This window comes from Nelusetta ayraudi, unplaced genomic scaffold (genome assembly GCF_046127955.1).
Source record: "Nelusetta ayraudi isolate G7.1 ecotype Tasmania unplaced genomic scaffold, CSIRO-AGI_Nayr_v1 ptg000011l, whole genome shotgun sequence".
Lineage (NCBI taxonomy): Eukaryota > Metazoa > Chordata > Actinopteri > Tetraodontiformes > Monacanthidae > Nelusetta > Nelusetta ayraudi.
In genome coordinates this window covers 14717848-14740134 of record NW_027466061.1, presented here as the reverse complement: position 1 = coordinate 14740134, position 22287 = coordinate 14717848, and the positions used below count along the sequence as shown (strand labels likewise).

Below are 22287 nucleotides of genomic sequence, written 5' to 3'. Positions count from 1 at the left end.
CTGCACAAGGTTGCATCTTCCCCTCTGCCGTGGTACTCTTGTGTCAACACTGTCAACACGGCCCCTGCTGTTTCTGCCTGGCATTATTTGGGGGTGGACAAGCCAATGCTGCTTTCACTGAGGCCTCAAAAGCCGTCAGCAGTCAGGTCGGGTGTTGTTGGAGCAGGCGACAGCATGCAAGGTGAGACCAAGTTTGTGACGGTCTTCTCTTGAGTGTAACGCAGCCATGGAGGTATTTGAAGAACTCAATACCTAAAATGGGGGCATGCAATTTTTTTATCCAGTGGTCACTTGAGGTACTGCACCCAGAGACCATCCATCCATCCATCCATCCATTTGCTTCTTCCTGAGCTCAGGGTCACGGAGGTCTGCTGGAGCCTCTCTCAGCTAGCAAAGACAGGGTGACACCCTGGACAAGTCACCAGTTCATCACAGGGCCACATAGAGACTGTAAAGCAAAAATATTGAATTGGCAGCCGGTATCCAGTTCTTATAATGCATCCTTGAACGCAACGTTGCACCTCCTTTCCACAGTGATAGAAGCAAGGGTGATAAGGGGCTTGCTGAGTCCATGAGCTGCTGAAGAACCGCTTGAATGGAAATGATAAATATTTAATACAATGGCATGACATGTAGCCTCGCAATGGATGACTGTTACACCTGCAACACCTTGAGATGTGTTCTTGTACAAATAAAAGTTAAGTTGAAGTTAAAATGTTACGTTTTAATATTGTAATACATTATTTTTTATCATGTTTTTCCACACTTCTCCAAAAAAGGAAACTTCCAGGGGCCATTGACTTCTGCCCTGCTTAGCGACGGCTTTTACCCCTGGACCCACTTGTGACATTGACTGGTGGAGGTCGCCGTCCTCCCAGGGCCCCCGTTGCCTGTTTCCATCTACGTGCATGTAAATCTTAATCTCACCGAGAAGTTTAATAGCCTGGTACATGCCAAGAATCTCAGTGGGCAGATGCCGTTGGGCTAATTCCTGCTGGAGTTGTCAAGCCACTCTGCCTGTTGCTAGGCTAACCTTGGCTAAAATGTGCACACACCCCCAGCACACCCTATTTGTACCCCTTTATTTATGCCCCTGCAGCCCCATGAGCTGTCTGTAAGAAGCTGTGTACCAGTCCTGAATTTCTATAGGTGGTCTGTAAGCAAGAGGGATAGCTCCTGTGTGTGTGTGTGTGTGTGTGTGTGTGTGTGTGTGTGTGTGTGTGTGTGTGCGCGCGCGCGGGCAAGTGCGTGCGTGTTCCTCAGAAAACAGAATAGGAGAGATTAGTTTGATGGGGGTGAGGAGCCCCCCCCCCCGGGTGCAGCATAAAGAGTGAGTTGTGGACAAAAGCGGCGCAGAGATGGATGGCCAAGTACTAAAACGCATGTGAATGCGTCACTACTGCCCCCCCCCCCCCTAACATTAACCCTCTTTGTAAAGAAGCTTGTGTGGAAAGCAGATAAGGAAAGGTTGCAGAAGTTTGGGCAAAAGGTAGATGACTCTGTGTGTGTGCGAGAGAGTGAGCAGAGCCATTAAACAAAAACACAGTGACCTACAGGGTTTCAGCGCCACCCCTGCTGCCCTGCAAAAGGCGCCTTGACAACCGAGATCCATCGCCGTCGAGCGCAGCATCACTCTTTTTTTGTTTGCTTTGTAAGGTCCTGATAGCAGGCAAAATAATAGCTCTGTGTTATTAGTAATGTCTTCTTCTTCTTCTTCTTCTTCTTCTTTTTTCATCCCGGGAATAAACAGAGCTCTTGCGCAAAGCTCGCACACGTTGGACTCTGCACGCACACAAATTTTGTGGCGTGCGAAAAATGACGAAAATGTTGCAAGCGAAGGTGCAACGATCATTCTCGGATACTTAGACGACCCTCCTCGTATCAAGATTGCGTTGTATATTTCTGGAATCCCAAATGAGGGTTGGAGGCCCACGGCTTTTATAAACAGCGTGTCATAGTGTTGACAGTCACAAGGGCTGCGCTCATAAAAGAATATATTTGGAATATGTCATTAGCCCTAAACAGTGTGAGGAGCAGCGACGGCGCACATCTGCGTCTTGTCTCTGGACTACCACTGGGGAAGCGGAGCGCCAAGAGGCTCTCCCTCTCTAGGGGTGGGGTAGTGGGGGGGTTGATGGCTGGCAACAAATATCATGCAAAGGTCACATGCGTCAGGTCAGGATTGGAAGTCACGTCCCCGCTAATAATGTGAGAGGAATAGTACAAATCATTTGTTACTGATTTCACAACATTTAACAAGCAGCGAGTCGTGTCCCACCACCCAAAGACTTATATACATATTGACTTTTGTATAAAGATCCTGTTTTACAGCGTGAATGTGAATTGATGCTGCAGCCGTACTGTGTCATTAGCTAGCGAGCACAAAGGTCACCGGAACAGCGGAACGTGCTGCTGTGTTGTCTTATCACGGAGGTCTGACCCTTCAGCAGATCCTTCTGAGGCTGAACCCAATCCTGCTGCAAACGGGTTGCTCACTGTTTATTTTTGCGCTTGCATATGTGGACTTGTTAATTTTCATTTAAAGAATCTTTGGTCTTCGCTGCCTCTTATCCGCTTTATTGATTGCAACGAGTGCTTTGAGGTTGGTGATTTTTTCCTAGGTATTGATAAAGTCCACATTCAGATTTTGACAGTATTCACTTTACACACATGGCTGTGCAGTGATCAGGGTTTTAGGTTGGACCACTCAGAACTAAAACTAAGCAGAAAATGAAACTCTGACGGCCCTGTTTAGGTGGAACTCTAGGTGGTTTGGGAAGGTGTGAATGCAAAATTTAACTCTGATGCACATCAAAGAAGCAAACTCTGGTCTGGCATCTGGTCTTACGTCTTTTCTAATTAAAATGCCACTCCATTAGTGCAGAGTTTAATGGCAACGATCGTCAACTATTTCATCAGCCTGTGTGCTTTAATGCACTGGTAGCATTCGCACATGTTTGTGCTCGTTCCAGAGCCCTTGTTCAAGTTCCAGCCGTGGGAGATAGAAAAAAAATTGTCAAAGGTCAACTCCATTAATGAAACATCGCCATGAGGCACGTCCAGTGGCCTTGTCAAAAAACCAGGCCTGCTTTATAGACCCACACGCCCACCCACCCACGCATCCGTCTGCCATCAAACGCGGTGAAACCACCCCCTCAAGGTCAGGGTGGTGAGCCTGCAGCGTGGAGGAGACGCTGAGAATGAGAGCGAGGCGAGGGAAGTTGCTGACCTCCACCAGCCTCTGTGCCATGTCTGCCCTCCGCGCACCAGGAATCAAATCTCCACCTTTTCGGCTGACTTTTTAATTGTACACAGCGGGTGGAGGAGACAAACCCACTGCATATTCTCTGCAAAGCTGCGATAAACAAGTCAAAGTCTCAGTTCGCACGCAAAACAAACCACTCGCAGGCGAGACGGTGAGAGTTTGATGGAAATCAGACACTAAATTGGAATTACCAAAATTGAATACTGCACAGAAAGGCTGTAATTACTTTTGGGGGCTTTGCAGAATGTCTATGTATTCATATATATATATATATATATATATATATATATATATACATATGTAGCTTTGTCCTTCCCGGTGGTATTGTGCAGTGTAACAACCTGCTAAGACCCAGCACTGTGGCACCATTCCTCACTGGATTCCCACAGCCAGGCTCACAATCTCTCTCTCTCTCACACACACACACACACACACACACACACACAAACGAAAAGAGTGGAGAGGAGGAAAACAGACTGAGAGTGGAAGCAGAGTCGCATCTCAGAAGTGACAAGAAGACGAGAAATGATGGCTGGGGAGTTTGTTATTCCTCCTGTTAACCTTGCCGCCCTCCTTTCTCCCTATTTATCTTTGCTCCGTCTCCTCTGCGATCCCTCCTCTCCCTCCTGCGCTGTGGCTCCAGCCTTGTTGGAAGCAGCTGTTGCTGCTCCCCTGGCCAGTGGGAAATGGTTGTTTCCTCCAAACACTTAAGCCGCCCATCTGGAGAGGCACGAATGGCACACAAAAAAGCGTACACGGTGAAAACGTTTCTGGTCCACTTAGCCGACGCCGAGGTACAGCAGCAGCAGGTGGCAGGACAGAGGACGGCTCAACATCAGGCATGGGCAAACTTTTTGGCTGGTGGGCCACAGTGGGTTCTACAATTTGACAGAGGGGCCGGAGCAGGGCCATATGGATGGAGTGTTTTAGTGTTTTTCTCCTCATAGGAGAAAAAAATCTCTCATGGGATATGTAGAAAACATCACGTGCTTTAATGCCAATTGAAAATGAACAAAAGTGTTACAACAAAATGTGTCTTGAAGCCCCTGTGGTATTCAGCTCTTTATTGAAATGACTCGTAAAACACTGAAAAATGGATGAAATACAGCTCTTTTATTACTTGCTTACTGATAATATAATTCCTTCATGTTCGGCGCGCCAGATTAAAAAGCTCAACAGGCCTCATATGGCCCCCCGGCCATAGTTAGCCAATGCCTGGAGCAGAGTGCATGTGCCAGTTTAAAGGGGTAGTTTAGCCAAAATGGACGGTCCGTCTGGTGACATTTTCTAATACAGAGGCGCCATTGATGGGGGTAAAAGCGTTGTGGGGGGTGTCGAGGGAAGGGCTGGAGTGCGAGATGTTGAAACGTGCTCACTAACACGGTGCACTCCCTCCTGGTGAGCCTGCAGGATCCCAGGACAAATGTATTAGTCTGTTTTCAGTTTCCCATCCATTGTTTTGTTGGTTTCTCCTGCACGTTTCTCTGTTTATGAGGAAGCTCTCCAACTAAAAAAAAAAATCCCACCCACACTCCCCACTTCTTTTTTTTTTGTTGTTTTTTTTTTTTACCTCCCACTGACAGACAACTTGTCACCAGCTGTTTCGGCAACGATGAAAAACATGTTGACATTTCCTCGCAGAGCCTTGTTGTGGCATAAAGTGATGGATCTCAGGCCTCCCCGTTCCAGCGATGATGGATCTTCATCCTCACAGCGAGGAGCCAAACTAACTGTTTACCTCCTTCTGACCCTACGTGTCATCCTGCACTTCCTCCCACCCGCTTTTTTCCCTGTTTTTCGCTTGTTTTCCTGTCTGTTCCTCGCGATAGTTAGAGGATTTACACTTGAGCCAGCTTATGAGGCGAGGCTTATCTTCCAACATTGTCTCATTATGACAACAACATCACATTTCACTCTTCTCTCTCCAGCCCTTTTCCTCCTTTTCATCCCTTTTTTTCTGTGATTGTTTCACCATTGTGTGCCATCATGATATTGACAAGCAAAATGCACCCTTTTTTAAAAACCTTAAACATATCTGAGCCTTTTAATGGCAGCGAAGCACAGCATTTATATGTCTGAATCTAAGTTCATGAGTATCTTACTCAAATTTGTCATGTTTTTCCAGTTTTACTGGACGGTTTTAAAACTCATTTCCCGTCGGTATTTCAAATCTCTTTTCAAGACGTCCTGACACTTTTGCCAGCTGTGTCGTCACTATTTATTTGAGACTCGTACAAAGGTCAATAACGTAGGTGGTCATTAATGATGATGAGGAGGCAAACCCTTGTTGAAGACGCTCAGTCTGAGTTTACAAGACTCCAGAACACAAACTGAAAAAAACATACTTTTGGAAATCATATTCAGTCCCTCTGAATCCTGCACGCCAGATCCTTGAGTGTTCATAAACACATTTTTTGCCCCACTCAACATGTATTCCTTTTACAGCCTTGCTTAAAACTGATCCAGGCATCAAATTGGTGCTGCTTGTTTAGGGCCGGGTCAGGCCCACAATCGCACGAGAACATCTGATGCATTCCTCCAGTTGGGAGGAAACTATGCCGAAAAAAATTATCCCGTACGTGTTGTGGATCTTTTCCATTTGGGCCTCACAGACTATAGATGCTCTATTTAAAGTCTCTGCAAACCCAATGGACTTTTCATAATCACGAACAGTGATTTCATTCCAATTCATCTCTATTATTTTGGATTCCAATGCCTACCTAATCCAAAAAATATACATATACTTTACATCAATAGTGTCGCTGTAGTCTCTGCTGTAATTGGCTCCTCTGGCGTGGAACCACTGCAGTAATTAGCCCACTGGTTAGTCCGCGCCGGGTTACTTAGCGTTGTGTTGGCCCATTCAAATGCTGTTTTCTGACATCTCTCCGATGAGATGCAGCCCATTTCCATTGAAACAATAACGGCAATCTGATTTGGGATAAATGATGTCTTTGTCTATTGTCTGCTGGAACAACTAAAACCATTGGAACGGGAAAGGCTCCCTCCCTCTGGAGCCCTGCCTAGCCCATTCCGTGCACACACATGCAAAAAATACAGGCTCTGGTTCTCAGTAGGGATGGGTTCTCATGCATGATCACTACCTCTAAATAACGTTTGGGTAAATTTCCACATTAATGCAAGCCAGAGTACGACACAGAGCGCTGAAAAGTGTTGACTTGAGGCCTGAAGTGTCATTGTTTCCCACACAAACGATCTTTATCAAAACTCAACTTTGCTGTCTTTTGTGAAAGAAGAAGAGAAATAAATTACAATAATTTCATACTTTCCCATCATGAGCAAGATGGCCAAACTTTTACATTAATGTCTAAGTTAAATGAAGGAAGTGGATTCACCTGTCATTAAATTAGTTGATGGCATAGGCAAAATCATAGGATTGGACATAATGGTCATAGTCTGTCACCACGGATGTATCTCCGGTTGCTGGGGAAGGTTGGCTAATGTAGAGGAGCAGAAAATAGAACAAGTGATGTTCAGAAGCATAAAAGAATTAGACAGATCTAGTTTAAGACCCCAAAGAGTGCACAGATGACACAGCAAAAAAGCCTTTTAGCAAGAAATCTGTGAATTTTAAATTATTCTTTGTATGTCAATCAGTCAGAGCTCCTGTTGAATCGCTGTCCTAAATGCATCAAGCTTATTCATGCTATCGCGTCATAAAACATTGCAAGACCAGCAAGGGCTGGTTATCAACTGGATTTACATCAACAATGCCGTGTTTCCTGCATGTGACCCTCCGACCTTTGACCCCTGTAAGATTAGCAACAACCACTGTGAGGTGCACAGATATGGTGGTGGGAATTTTTATTTTTCCTGGACACTTAAAAAACACAACTGCACAGTTTTTTGGGGGTGTGAGGATCATTTGATTATCCTTTTATTCACACGCTTTGAGACACCATTATGAATGGAAGTAAATTGATTGATTGAATGTTTTTCACCGGAACCATAAACTCACTTTGCTTTTCATTTTGCTTTTCCCATAGAGCGACACAGTGTCGTTTTTCTTACAGGATTGTTTTGAATTCATTATAAATCATCTGATTTGTAACATGGAGAATGTCAGGCCTGCCAATAACACAGTCCTCCCCGCCCCCTGCAGTAAAGCTAGCTTATTTGCTCGCTAGCTTTCTTAGCCAGGGAGGTTGGCTTGTGAGTTGCTGCCGTCTTGCAACGTTCTTGCGATGGAAGTGCCAGGCAGGCAACCCCAGTACTACTGTTCTATGCCAGGGCAGCAGGGGGCGCTGTGTCAGTAGTAGCTTTGTTACTGTCAAAATTACTTTGAAACTGTAATTTTAAGGAAAATCTGTTTCAAATGGGGGCAACACGGTGGCTCAGTGGTTAGCGCTGCCGCCTCACAGCAAGAAGGTTGTGGGTTCTATTCCGCGGCTGGGGGCCTGTGTGGAGTGTGTGTTTGTCTCTATGTGGCCATGTGATGAACTGGTGACTTTGCCCTATGACAACTGGGATAGGCTCCAGCAGACCCTAAACTCAGGAATAAGCGGGTATTGAAAATAGATGGATGGATGGATGTTTCAAATGGTAATATAAAGATGTGTGTAATGATATGTGTTTTTTTTTTTAAGTCAACACGCCTGTGTTAGCATGGTCAACATGTTGTTTGGTATCTATCCTTCTTCTCACATCTGCTTCTCTGTCTCTCTGTCCACACAGCCCACACCCAGCCCCCCAGCGAGGGGAAGCCCATGGTGCGGCAGCCTGGTGGCGACGGTGCGCAAAAGAGCCCCCCCAAACCGCCCTCGGTGAAAGTGATAGGTGGCGCCTCACCTGGCGGCTGGGCAGGGCCCTGGAGCCTGGCGCTGCTATCCTCCGCTGCCCTCTGCCTGCAGTGGACCCTGTTCTGAAGAACGTCTCCAGCCCTCCCCTCCTGCTCCAGGAATCACACACACACTCCCGTCGAGCAGACGGCCATTATCACACACATCGCACACACTTGTCACACCCTCGCAGCCACCTCCCTCAGCACGGATGGAAAGCATTAAGCGGGAGAACAAGAGGAGTTGTGGAAGAGGACGATGACGACGTTGTCCGTGACTGTGGACCCAAAGGGGAGGGGGAGGGGCAGGTGGAGGTGGGGGGTTTGGGGGACTCTTGCAGGAACTCCTGCCGCGTCGTCACCGACGTGGGCGCTCGGCGCACGCTAATCCCATGCATGTTCTCTGCAACAATTAGTCCTGCTGCTGCTTCTTCACGGCTGCTCTGGGTTTTGGACCTCCGAGTGCACAGACACCAATAAAGGCCGACCCTGTTGTGGTTTCAGAACAGGACTGCATCACCTCTGATTTTACTTAACAATGTCGACATGTAAACTTTAGACTCTCGTATACAAACACAGCCGTCTTCCCTTTCTTTTCTTTTTCTGTTTTTAATCAATCTTTCAGACTTAAAGAAGGGTGCAGCACTGTTCACTAGTCAGGAAGAAGAATTGCAATACATTTCTTTGGGGAGGAGGATGACAAACAAACAATAACAAAAAAAAAACTCATCTTCTTTTTGTGGATTAAGGAGTGCATGATAGATTGAAAGATGGGTCCCAGGTGCCTGGGCCCTGCACAGTGGATCTGATCTACTTTAATGACTGTGTACCTTGGCAGGGATTAGAACGTAATGAGTTCACACATAGAGCATGGGCACACTTGCACAGCTGAACCCATTATGCAGACAGTTCGGGTGTGTATAGTATGTCAGTGTATATAAGTGGAAAGATGTATGAGGTTGTGATATACAAAAAAGAATTAGATTGAGCTGAATAAGGCTTTTTTTTCTCGTCTTCTCTACTACAAAGGACTTCTATTTTTGTCTGAAAAAAAATAATGCAGCAAAAAAAGAAAATGTGGAAACTTAACTGTGCGGACAGAAACAGCACTTTCACATTTCTCAAACTGAAACCTTCACGTAGATCAGCAAAAATGGGATGTGTGAACAAGTGTGTACATTATTAATTTCACAAATGTTTTCTGTGCTGCAGTTGTGTCTCTGTACGTGTGTGTGTGTGTATGCGCGCGCGTGTGTGCGTGTGTGTGTGTGTGTGTGTGTGTGTGTGTGTGTGCGCGTGCACTCTTCAAATTCAACATTTGCACATTCAAACCCAGTTAGTTGTTTATCAAGTTTAGTTCGATGGGATGGTGAATTGGGGAAACATGCAAGTAGGGGGGGGGGGGGGGGGTAGTTCAGTTGGATGCAGCCCCTAATTTTCTATCTTACAGCAGCAGCCTAATTCTATTTCATCCAACCCACTCCTTCCTCATTCTTATCACAGACTCCTCTGTGGACCTTGTTTAACACACATACATTTAGTCCTGACCCACAGCTACTTGTTTGAATGAATGTCATTTCTGTTCTGTGCAGCTGCAGTACATGACCTGATGACACCTGAAAGCCATACTCAGTGATCACACACCCGCGTGGTGTCCGAGCTGATCCATGCACTAAAATGTGTTTACGGGGGCGGGGGGGCTATTGCTTTTGTTTTGTTCTTGCCTCCAATTTCCACATAAAGGGCTGCACTGCGAACATGTTCTCGGAACGTGCGCTGCAAACGTGCACTCGGAATGTGCCCCGCAGAGTTGCACTGCAGTGCAAATCACTTCCATTCTAGCTTGGCGCACGCTCGCATTATGCAGTGAAGTGTACACTGATGATGCACGTCGACATTGTGACCAATGAGGTGACAGCATCTGGCCACTAGACTCCAGAGACTTTTCCAACACGTGGAAGTTGAGAAATAACCCAAATGTAATCCCAAAATGTCCAAGAAGAAGAAGAAGAAGATTGATACTGAATGGAAGAATTTTTTTTGAAATTTACTTGTATAGTTTAATCTTTGATAAAGTACTGGGGGTTTTCTAAGCTTATAAACTGAAACCATTCATTTAATAATAACACAGAGCCCTCTTACATGTATTTCGCAACTCAGGCGCTTTATGTGGAAATCGGGGTTCAGGTTCTTCCAGCTGAAATAACACTTCCAGTGGACGCAGTTTCAGTATCCTAAAGGAATGTTGTACTTTACCTGTGTGTAAATACATATAACTACACGAGACCCTGAAGTTTGACTGTTAAAGTGTGTCCTGCTTTGTGTTCTGCCAACTTTGTCTTCCCACCATGTAAGCTGCACGCACACGCACATCCAAATGGGCCTGCATGTGTATAAATGTACATATTTCAAGCCGCTCGCCTCGTGTTTCCAGTCTCATTTCTTTCGCTGATAACCGCTCCCAGACAAAGAACAACAAGCATCGCAGACGTTGCTTAACCAATAGTAGTGGCTCATCTTGGCACCGGTGTGATTCCCCGTCTGACTTTCCCACATCGGCAGGCGTGTGCGAGCTTGTGCGCTGCCAAGTTTGATCGATGTCCCCTTTGTTATTAGTTCAGCTGCACCTGTTCACAGCACTTTGCACTTCTGTTTGTTTGCCATTTTACGTTAAAAAAAATTTAGCGATCACAACTGATTCCCTGCAGCACTCCACCCAGCCGTGAGAGAGAGAGAGAGGGAGAGAGAGAGACAGGAGGTCTGACGAGCGACCAAAAAAAAAAAAAATCAATTATTTTCCCAATGTGGCCACTCTGTGCAAGTCGCTTGCTACGTTTTTAATGATTTGGTATACCCAATTGCGAGGCATCTCTTGGGAAGTCTTGCAAATATTAGTCAATTGAACTAAAAAGAGTTTGTTCGTTAGCAATAGTTTTAAAATGACCTTGTATGATCCGACCCTTCTTGGCTGCAGTGCAGACAAATTAATTCGATTTGGATTTCATAATTCCATCTTTTTTCCCAGTAATTGTTTCCCGTTGCCACCCTGAAATACAACAAGTTGAGTCTTGTTTGATGTGCAACAGGGCTGTTTTCTCCCTCTCCCACTCTCTCTCTCTCTCTCTGCTGTTGCCGAAACTCCTAAAATCGCCACTTGCTAGTTTTGCTTTTTAATTCAAATGAATGGAAAACCAGAGCAGCAGGTTGGCGAGGTGCTGCGGAGATGTGCAACACGCTTGGCGCAAGCTGTTTGCCAGTCTGCCAATTCCAAGCACCAGCTCGAGCGACGCAGTGAAAAGGTCACGAGGGTCGCACAGATCTGTGCAGCAGGCAGACAGACGGCGGTGGAGATGCTGTTTTGTGCCGCCGAAAAAATATGTCCAACTGCTCAAAACGGACTTTGCAACCATCACTCACTGAGCCATGCACTCGCCTTGGCCTTGCAACATGCATCACTGACTTCGGGGACTTTGCTCTTGCTGCTGGTGTGTTGCCTACGAGGAAGAGGAGGAGGAATATGTTATGAGAGCGTGGGTCGGCCAAACTGCCTCAGTCTGACCTTTTCTATTTGCATGGAGGAAGCCTCTTGCTAAACATATCTGCCTGTGCGTGCGCCAGGAATAGAGTTGGCTGGGAGGGTGGGGGGGTGCGGATGGGGGTGTGGGGTTGGGGGGGGGGGGTCAAAGGGGACGTGTCATGGCTGGTGGGCAGCTGGCGGTGATGACGTGACACTTTGCTCGCTCAGCTGATGTGCGGCTGAGCTCCAGGAGAATCTCTGCCTGCTCGCCGGCTCTAATTACCCTGGGTTTGCCAGCTGTTACACTTGCATCACTGTTAGCCTAGCAATAGCGAGGGCAGGACCATCCGAACTAAGGAAGCCGTGCAAGAAACTGCACGGAGTCAAATAGAGTGGAGTCACCCCCCGAGTTACGCCGGTGGGGTGAGTGTTGCATATCCGCTCCGTCACTGCTGCCATTAACCAGAGGAAACAGAACAGGGTTCGAATGCGTGACGCAGCAATTCAGCGCAAAACAGTCAGCAGAGGATGTGTTCAAAAAATAACACTCTCAGTTTTCAGGAATTGCCACAACAGCTGCATCAGTACACATCAATTTCTCACAAGATCACAAGCAAGTGAAGTATAGCCCTTGGTGTGACCTCAGTGGGATGCAAACTCATTTAAAAATCTAGTATGTAATTAGGAATAATGTTGGTCCCCAGGCAGCATTGCTGAGGATCAGCACCTCACAATAGGAAGGTTGTGGTTTGATTCGGAATTGAAGCCCTACTGGGTGAAGTTTTTTATCTTCTCCCCTTTGTGCTTCTGCATCTTCACACAGTGCAAAGACTTTGCCCATAGCTGCACATGTGGGTGTGGATGATCGTTTGTCTCTTTGTGTTGGCCTTGTGATGACCTGGCCACTCGTCCAGGGTGTAAACCCACCTTGGTGCAAAGACGGCTGGGATTGGCTGCAGCGTCCCTGCTGCCCTGAGTCCAGGAGAGTCCCTGATAGAACATGGACAGACTGTTATAAGCACAGATAAGCAGCTCATTCCATCTTCCACTCCTCCAGTTTGGAACAACAAGGTTCCTGTTGTGGGTCTGTTTATACAAACTAATTCATGTTGCAATCGTCTTGCAATCTTGTGTGAATTCTGGTCTTGTGACTGCTGCAGCCAGGCACGGCGCTATGCTACGCTACGCTGCTAATGCATCTGGTTAGAGGTGTGATTCTGGGGTTCTGTACCCGATAAGTCAGGGAACGTAAAACAATGGCAATCCCTGTAATCTCAGGCTATGTACCCCCACCCCCACCCCCACCCACCTCTATACATAAATATATATATATATATATATACATATATATATATATATATATATATACATATATATGTATACATACATATATATATAAATATAAATATATGATGGCAGCCAATCGGGGTGGCGGCGTTCCATCAAGTCTTGCCACACTTCCCACCATTTTAACAACAAAGCACAAAGTCTCTCACACTCCTCTGCCGGGAGCACACGGTCCTCTCTCACCCTCCTTGTCTTTTTCACACATATACTTTTACTGTTGCGCTGCGGCTGAATGCGAACCGCCGAGTCCATTTCACGCTCGTTGCTGTGAAGCCGAGCGTCTGACTGCAGACCTGAGCAGAAGTCCCACAGTTCTGCCGCTGCAGCCCATCTGCAATGTGATTGGACGGCGGCGACAATACCACAGCGGTCGGTCTCGCAGAAAGCTGAGGATTATTTTTTAAATGGGGTTAATTAAAAAAAGGAAGTAAAGTAGTATCGGAATGAAAATCCGTTTTTTATGAGCAGCTCTACGAAGGTGACGCCCTCTTCAGAGGTTTTACAGTGGCCGCATTGCAAGGAGCCGCGTGCTCTGCAACTGTAACTGAGCATTAAGGGGATCTGAGGTCACAGCTGCTCAGCTGTCTGTCTGTCTGTCTGGGCTATTTTAAACAGGGGGTTTGGGGGGTTTGGGGGGAACATTAGCGCTTCTGTCCCACTGCTGTGTCCGTGTCCGCACGTTAAAAGCGTCCTCACATGCACGCACATGCACGCACAGGCACAAACACTGACTCACACCACCTTAAGCCAAATCAAATACTCCAAAGACTTGGGAGGATCAAGCAGTAAAGGACAACAATACTTTCTGTCTGTCCGGGACGCTGATTGGGTTGAGGTGGCAGGAGGGAAGCACAGGGAACTACTTTTTTTCTTTTTTCACGATGAATCATTAGGTTTGCTAGACTGGAGAGGGGGAAAAAATACATTTGGGATGCGTTTTTACTATGTGGAGGTTGATAAATCAATAGCTGAGAAATCTACCGCGGGCACTTCTGTGATTTATCAGAACTTTGCTGCCAACCAGAATCCAAATGAGCAGCAGAATGCATCGGGCTGCTGTAAACCTTGATTAACTGGTCGGGTCCAGATGCTCTCCTTCTGCCGTTTTTTTTCTTTTTTTTTTTTTTTGCAACACGACAAACATAGACGGGCCTAATTAGGCCGTATATTTGACCAAAGCGGTCGGCGTAATAACGACATTTCCCGGCGCAAGTTGTGCAGTGGAGGCAATGAGCGAGTGTCCTGTCTTCACGCAGCAGGCCTGGACGTTAGTCACCGACAACGTGAGGCTGTAGGGGAAACAGATTAAGTCCGTCGCCACATGACAATGGCCAGCCGCAGAGAAAATGTGTCCCCACTAGTGCACCGGCTCCCATTAGAGGCCTGCTGGTGTGTGTGTTTGTGTGTGTGTACGTGTGTGTGTGTGTGTGTGTGTGCGGGCAAGCATGTGAGCGTCTCATGGTACATTCTGTCACGCTGGCTCCACTTGTCATGCAGCGCAGGCAGGCTCCTCTCCTCTCTGTGTGGCCTGGATGGATGAGCGCTGGCGTGGATGAGCCGTGTCTCCCCTGGGTGCCACCGCACCTCCTCCCCCACCGCCGTCTCCCTGCGGAGTTCCACCCGCACATTCTCAAGAACAACCCTCTGTTCTGGCTCTTTTAAATTCCGTGCCTCCTCTTTTTCGGCTGTTACTCTCGGCCTTAAACAGCGCACGCCGTGTCAAAGCGGGACGAGATGGATTTATTTTAATTGGTGCATGCATGTTAACATGCATCGATCGAGCGGCTGCCTCGGCCGCTGCTTTCCTGTCCTGCAGATCGGGAAGGAGGGGAAATCAATTTTTAAGTTCTCCTGCTCCCGGCGCTCGCACTCTCCAGCACTTTCCCTCATACCAGACAGGATTTAGATTACAGAAATGACGCAAAAACAACAACAACAGCACTGCAGGTTTGACTTGATCAAACAAAACTATTCTCACTGTTTCCCCAGAAGTGTTGAAAGCTTTATTTTAATGCAATTTACCCAGCAACAGAGGATTTATTACAGATATTTCTGTGCACATTAGTCATGCTTTTGTTACTCTGACAAGGCAAATATAGCAGGTCATGGAAAAATATTTGAGAATATTTGAGTTTTTTTTTTGTCAGTCCAAAAGCAATTTTCCACTACAGCATGCCTGTTTAAAAAAACGTTTCATTAAAAATAAGAATCAAAGGTCTCTCCACTAGTGGCCCGAATTTGAATAGGAGGCACAGACTGACTGTATACTGCTGTGTCTATCGCTCTGCACTCTGCAGGTTGGCCTCTGCATTTTTTTATAAAAAGAAGTGAAGGCAGGATTTCTTTTCTCTTAAAAAACAAAACAAAAAAGGACTCAGAAAGGAAAACACTAAAAGTTAGAATAAAAATTAGACAGAAGGTACATCTAGAGCTCTTTTACGTAACCATAAATAAAGCCTCCGTCTCAGTGTCTGGATCTTTATATTTCAGACAAGCTGCTGTGTCATTTTGATTTTATGCCATCAGCAGTGGCCTTTTGTTACACGGTTTCATTTTGAAAAAAGCAAAAGCATTAAAGTGGAAATTGATTTGAAATACAATTGCTGCACATTGTTGTGAGATTGTTTTAACGTTGTACGATGTATTGGTGTGGATGGTGGGGGAGGGGGGACTGCAAACCCGTCACTCAGTCAAAGAAACTCTCCGAAATTCTGTTCCCATCAAATCATCTTTACTTTTGTTCAAATCCTCATTCCCATTGCAGCCCCTGCGTTTGCTAACAAAGCGCCTCACTGCGAGCAACCGACAACGGACAAAAGCGCCGCGAGGCTGTGGAAGTTTGACACGCTAAACACCACCTTGAGGAGATTTGCTGCTCAAGAGAGTCTTTTGCATCCATGATGAGGCACACAGTGGTTTTTTTCCCTCTGTTCTTTCCACTTTGGGCTGCAGGAAATGTACATTCAGCGTTTGGCTGGTCCAGAGCCCAGCTGAACGCGGTCTCCCTCTAAGATTCTGCCAGCTACATTTGTTTTACAATCTGCTTTACGGCATCGGTCCGTGAGGGAACTGCCGAGAGAACTGTCCGCCTAAATGGAAATTACACATTAACTGCTTCACTGTGTGGAAAAGGCTTCGCTGGGATTTGAAATGGCTTGTTTTAAATCTAAAGTCCAAATGTGTGCGCAAGATGGTCATTTATCGGAAAAATTAGCCGGCTGATGCTTTGCATTTTTCTTTCTCAATTACGACAAATTGGAAAAGTGTGGGAATGAGCAACGTGACTCTGAAGCCGGGGAGGCCGGAGAGGAATGCTGCTGGAATGTGTGGATATTCTGAAGTGGCGGCAGGGAAATAATAAAGGCCTCCTCAACGAGGGAGTCGGGGGGAGGGAAGGAAGGAGCGGGGTGAGAACCACACGGAGATGTGGCCCCTGCTCTCCTTCCAAGTAAGTCCACGTGGACGTGGACGCTGCCAGTCTGGACGGAGATCAGCCGCGAGAACCACATGAAGAAACCAGGGGGGAAAAAAAAGGAGAAGAAGAAGACGAAGCCGAGTGCCGTTGAACCCAAGACAATTTGCATGCATGAAAATCTGTGGTCAGTCGCGGTGTCTTTTATTTCTGTTATGGCAGTTCACCATCCCAGGAAAATATTATCCCGCAGACCCTGTTATTTTTGGAGGGGAGGGATGTTGGATGCAGCGCCACGAGTCCGACGCCTGGATGCGTTTAGCGGGAGCGGGCCTTGTCAGGGGTCACCCCGGGTTTGGCCCGTCTTCAGGTTACTGCACGGGGAAGTGTTTTGCGGGGATTAAAGAAGCACAAGGAGCCGAGGAGGGAAAGTGTTGATGTGAGAGCAGCAGTTAATTGGATGAAGTCGGCGCAGGACAGGAGGAGGCGCCACCGCCAGATGGGTCTGAGGAAGAGATAAGAGAAAAACAAAACCCGAGGTCAGCGCGCTCCCTCTTCTTTCATTTGATCAGTCCGCACAAATTAGATATGTGCTTACTTTTCTGTCTCGGTGACCACGCAAGCAGTGAATTAAAAACGATTTAAACGGCACTCGCCGGCCATTAGTTTGATTCATGGCGCCTCAAATAGATTTCGGGCTATCCATCCTGTGTAATTTACTGTGCAGTTTGCGGTCTTCTCGTTCACCTTCTTTCCTCTTGCGCAGATTATTTGGAATGCGCTCAAATCGAGGAGGGCGAGGGGGGGGATAGAAAGGCAACGGAGTCAAACCCCTGGCAGAAGTTTGGAGGATGGCACCACGTTGACCATCGCGTCTCTTTCGCATCACGCCAACCCGTCTTTTCACTTTTCCTCCTTCGGAAAAATATAAATACACAAAGCCGCCACTGACGCAGATGACTTACCCACTTTCTTCTTCACATCACTGTTCTCTCGTTCTCCCCGCACCATCTATCATCGCATTCTCTCCTCTCTTATCTCCATGCACAAGCTTTGCTCCCTTCTTCCCAGCTCGCCTCGTAATTCCTCGTTTTTTCCCTTTTTTTTCCTTTCCCCACTCTCCATACGGTTGCGTCTGTCAGCCCTTTTGCACCCACCATCTAAATACCTCTGGTCGCGGCCGTCGGCTGTGCTTGGCAGCCTCGCCAGGGCTCTGCGTTCGCAGAGATATGCAGATTGTTTTTTTTTTTTTTCTTCTTCTTTTTTTTTTGCAAGGCCGTGTTTGAACAGGAAGGGCAGTGGGTAAACTTGATCAAGGCACGGCGCGGACGAGAGGAGGAGAAGAAAGTGGCGGGAATGACTCGGGCTCCCGCTTTAATGCCTGTTTGCGTTCAAACAAGCGAGGAGGATGCGAGCTGCAAATGTAGGAGAATGCTCCTTATCTTCTCCTCAGGGAAACATGGCGTACATCAGGAGGTGGAGAAGCAGCAGCGCTGGCGGCTTCATTCACAGGACTGGAACTGGAGCTGGAGGAAGGAAAAGATCAAGTGAGAAGCTGGTGGTGATGTCATCCAGACCGCCTTAACCAAGACCAAGACACTACTAAGACGAAGACCAAATGAAGACTGAGACTGAGTTGGGACCGATAATGACTCCACACCTGCACCTGCTTGCTTGGTTTTTTTGAAATCCCAAAACCAAGACAGGACCACAATGAACCAGGTGCTAGTTTGGTGCTGTGCTTGTGCTGGTGCTGGAGCAGATGCTTAGTTGGTTCAGCACCCGCATCTCTTAAGAACCTGTTTGCTTTTCCATTGGCAAGGACAGAAAAGCAAGAGCCATGACATTATGTCACTGTGAAATGTTAATACATTGACAAAACAACAACAACAACGCCTTGTGCGAATGTTCTTGTCATGGCTTTGCAAACCCACATCCAGAGCCAAAAAGCACAACTTTTTTTGGCCACCTGTGGTTTGCCAGGACTACGTTTGAGGATTTAAATAATTATCAAAGATATTTTTATTCTGAACATTGTTGTTAATGTTAGCCTTTGCTTGACTATGTAATTTCAAGTGCGCCTCTATCAATCACATAGCAGTAAAAAAAAACAAAATAAGCTGATGATATCTATCTATCTATATATCTATCTGTCTCTGTGTATATATATATATATATATATATATATATATATATATATATATATATATATATATATATATATATATATATATAATGTCTCGCTTTATAAATGAGTACTTTTATCAGTGATATGCCTTCAGTGATATTGTAGCTGACTAAAGGCGTCTGTCCAAATAAAATATCATTCAACTAATCATCGGCTGCTCTTCAATTTGGCATTTCTTAACATCTTCTGGCTGTGTTTATGATAATATGGGCAACATATGTGGGCACATCCTGTACATGCCAATAGTGTAACAATGTGAGTGTTGTTTATCGAGCTTTGTGTTACACATTAAACACATATAGCACTGACATGTTTATAAATAAACATCTATCTGAAAGGGGAAAAAATAATACACAAGAAATAGAACCAAACTAGATGTATACTTTACATTTATTGTTTTAAGGAAACAATTAAAATATTTGAGCAGCATCTTCATTGCTGTGGCGATGTGTCTGACTGAACTCATGCTAACGGTCGACCTAAGAGTAAACAGACAGGTGTCTCGGCGGTGATCCTCTCCCTTTGAAAGCCAATTTAATCTTCGGAAACTAGCGTACTGATATTTACATAGAAACTCAGCTCAGGCCCATCAGCCCTGGGGTGTGTGTGTGTGTGTGTGTGTGTGTGTGTGAGTGTGTGTGTTAGATCTTCCTCAGCTGTGTTCTTTATGTCATCAATGTCTTCATAAAATGTGGAGGCTGTTACTGGAGTGCCATGAGAACACTGTGTTCCTGTCGGTGAAGACACCGCAGGAGAGTCATCAAACTGCACCTTCACGGGTGTTTATGTAAGATGGCATTCAACACCAGGGTGAGACTGCCTCCATTTTTGCACTAGGAGTGTGTGTGTGTGTTTGTATTTTCCAGTGGAAACTAAAAGTCCAAACTTTACTCTGTGTTTTCGACCCCAGCGAGGCTGATTATAAATGATTTACCTCTGCTACGATACTGCTTACCACTTCCTGGCTTGCAGGAAACCAAACAGAAGCTGAGCACAGCAGCAAGTTTATTGTGTTTGATCATGCAGGTGTCAAAGTGCAGAAAATAAGACCACCACATTGCTGCTAAGAATAAACCACATTCTTCTCTTTGTCTTGTTTAAAAAGTCATAATTGAAGACATTTTCACTGATGCTAAATATTCACTCATCATGTCTGCTATAGCTCAAGCCACACAGAGAAATATAAATCATCATACTATGTATGTACTAAGTTTTTCTTTTTTCCTTCTGAGTTTGTTAATTCATTGAGACAATATAGTTCTTTATACTTATTGACTGTCCATCCTGTGGACGCTGCACTTTTGGAAGTTTTGCCAAAAGAAAAACTTCAGAGGCACGTTGGGCCTCTTACTTTGCCCCTTCAAGTCAACATTCTCATCCCCAGGCCCTGTATGCAAACATGCTTCAACAACAAGGCAGAAAAAAGTTTTCTGTTTTCTTTACAACATGCATCTGTCCGTCCCTCCGACCCTGTGAGAACTAAGCACAAGTGGTATCGGTTGGAGGAGCAGTGAGCAAAGCACAACAAAACTGTGTAATTTCTGTAGGAGGGGGGAAAAAAAACTTAAAACGCCCGGAAAAATTTTCACCGCATAATTGCTGTGTTTGTGTGTGTACACTGAGCTGGCAGATGCTCGGCGGTATACGTGCCCTCCGCCTGGTACTCTCCCTCCTTTCTCTCTCTCTCTCTCTCTCTTGCTCTGCAGCAACTTTCCTCCCACCCCGCCCCGACCCGCACCTCCTCCCCCTGCATCCTGCTCCTCATTAGACGGACCCTTTCATGGTCAGAGCCAATAAAACTTCAATGGGAGGCGGCTCCTGGAGAAAACGCGGCGGCTCTGAGCGTTAATTACACAATCTCGACAGCAGACGGCTGGAAGCAGCCAATCAGCTCCCCCGATGGCGCGGCCCCACCTGCAGCCACATGTGGGCCCGACGACCGGGCACATAAAGTCCAGTCGGACTCCCGCCGACCACCTCTGACACGCACGCCAAACGTGAGCACGCGTGTGATAAAAGGTCACACACACACACACACACACACACACACACACACACACACACACACACACACACACACACACACACGTATGCATAATGTCGACCGACAAATTATCTCAGGCCTGTAGGCTTGAAGACATATAAACCTGTGGCCACATGTGTTGTTTCCATGCAGAGACAGAAAACATGAATCAGCAGCTCTGCACATAATTAGCTAGTACTTTCATTCTACTGTACAGCACAATTACACAAACTGCTGTCCTCCCCGCTGCCGGGGTGATTTTTTTTTTTCTTCCCCCCCAAGCACACATGCACAGGCTTGCGTGTGTGTGTGTGCATGTGACAAAGGGGGAGAGAGAGAGGGAGAGAGAGAGAGAGAGAGCAAGAGACAGAAAAACACTCGACCAGGGTTGTAAATCACGCTCATCTCAGAGCGGTAATAATGGGAAGCAAGTGCAGCCGTTTGTCAGCGAGTGATATCTCAAACTCTTCCCCTGCCTTTTTGTTTGGACTCATGAAGTCGCTGGTAAGACACTAATTATATAGAGGCGGCCCTCTAATGTTATTCATAAGCGGGGTCTGGAAGAGGAACGGCTGCGAGGCAGGAAATTGCACTGCTGTGTTGCTTCTGCCTTCTCTCTATGTAACCGCACGCTTTATGCTCCCTCTGTCTGTCTCTCTGCCTGTCTGCTGTGTGGCAGCTGGTTATTTCAGGCCGCACCGCACTGTTTGTTTCAATCCAGGTGTCACTGCTGCAAGCGTTCTTCAAAAAGACAGCACTTTGTCTTCACTCAGGGAATTACACAAGAAAGACGGCCTCGTTCGCTTACAAAAGAAAATTTTAGGTGAGGGACCGTTGGTGAACCTGAGCGCCAGCGGCTGCCGCGGCCACCCGGGCAACACTTCACATGTGATGTTTAGAGGGAACTTGCCGCTTTGCTACCTGAGCTCGTCGCCTGGTAGGCAGGATTCACCGACCAGCTCGATCCGTCACTGCAGCGGAGCGCCGTGAAGCAGCCAGGCTGAGAACCGTCCTTCAAATGGCACGCAAACAAAACACGACATAGGTCACGAGAAGGCCGCAAGCTAGCCCGCTCTGGGAAACAGAGGTCGTCGGGCTCGTTAGAATTAAGGAATTAAGTGAACCATGCTGGGTATGTTTGAAATGTGGCCAGTTCGTCCCTTTTAAATTCCATTAAAATGGTCAACAACAACTTTTTACACAACAGCGAATCAAGCAGACGTAAAACATGATCATAAGCCAAGTCCATTGCGGAGTTCCATTATTTCATACATCTACTGGCGCCCGAATGCCACCCGGAACTAAATCAGGGCAGTGTTGCACGATAGATAAAAACAAGTTTTGTGAGAGGTCCAGGAAATGGCATGCTCAGCCCTTTGTTTGCAGCATCCTGATAAAGAACTGGGTTGTATAACCTATCCTAGACTGTGTCCCCTGTGACATCACAACAGGTTGCCGGGTTGCCCATCTTGGGACACATCTTCTGAGTAGTGCACCAAGCCAAAACAAAAAAAACAACTGCTCCCCATCTCTGGGAAATCATGGACAGAAGGCAGATCAAATTAGAATAGATTTGAAAATTAGAAAAAGTGAAATTTGCAGAACGTGGAACTTTTAGTCAACCAATATAAAGACATGATGATTAAAAAGGTTGCAATCAACTGACACATTCATAAATAAACTTGGATGGATTCAGCAGGTGGCAGGTAAACAAACGGCAGGCAGCAGCTTGTTTCA

The 22287-nt window shown here is 46.4% G+C and overlaps 1 protein-coding gene across 2 annotated transcripts in view; it reads left to right on the top strand.

Moving 5' to 3' along the window:
- LOC142885139 (glypican-5-like) overlaps nucleotides 1-10481 on the top strand; it is a 94098-nt gene extending 83617 nt beyond the window's left edge. For both annotated transcript variants that reach the window (XM_076021302.1, XM_076021301.1), the window contains one exon: nucleotides 7961-10481. In XM_076021302.1, the coding sequence (XP_075877417.1) occupies nucleotides 7961-8151 (191 nt within the window). In that variant the 3' untranslated portion in view covers nucleotides 8152-10481. The remainder of the gene's footprint in view (nucleotides 1-7960) is intronic.
- The last annotated feature ends 11806 nt before the right edge of the window (nucleotides 10482-22287 follow it).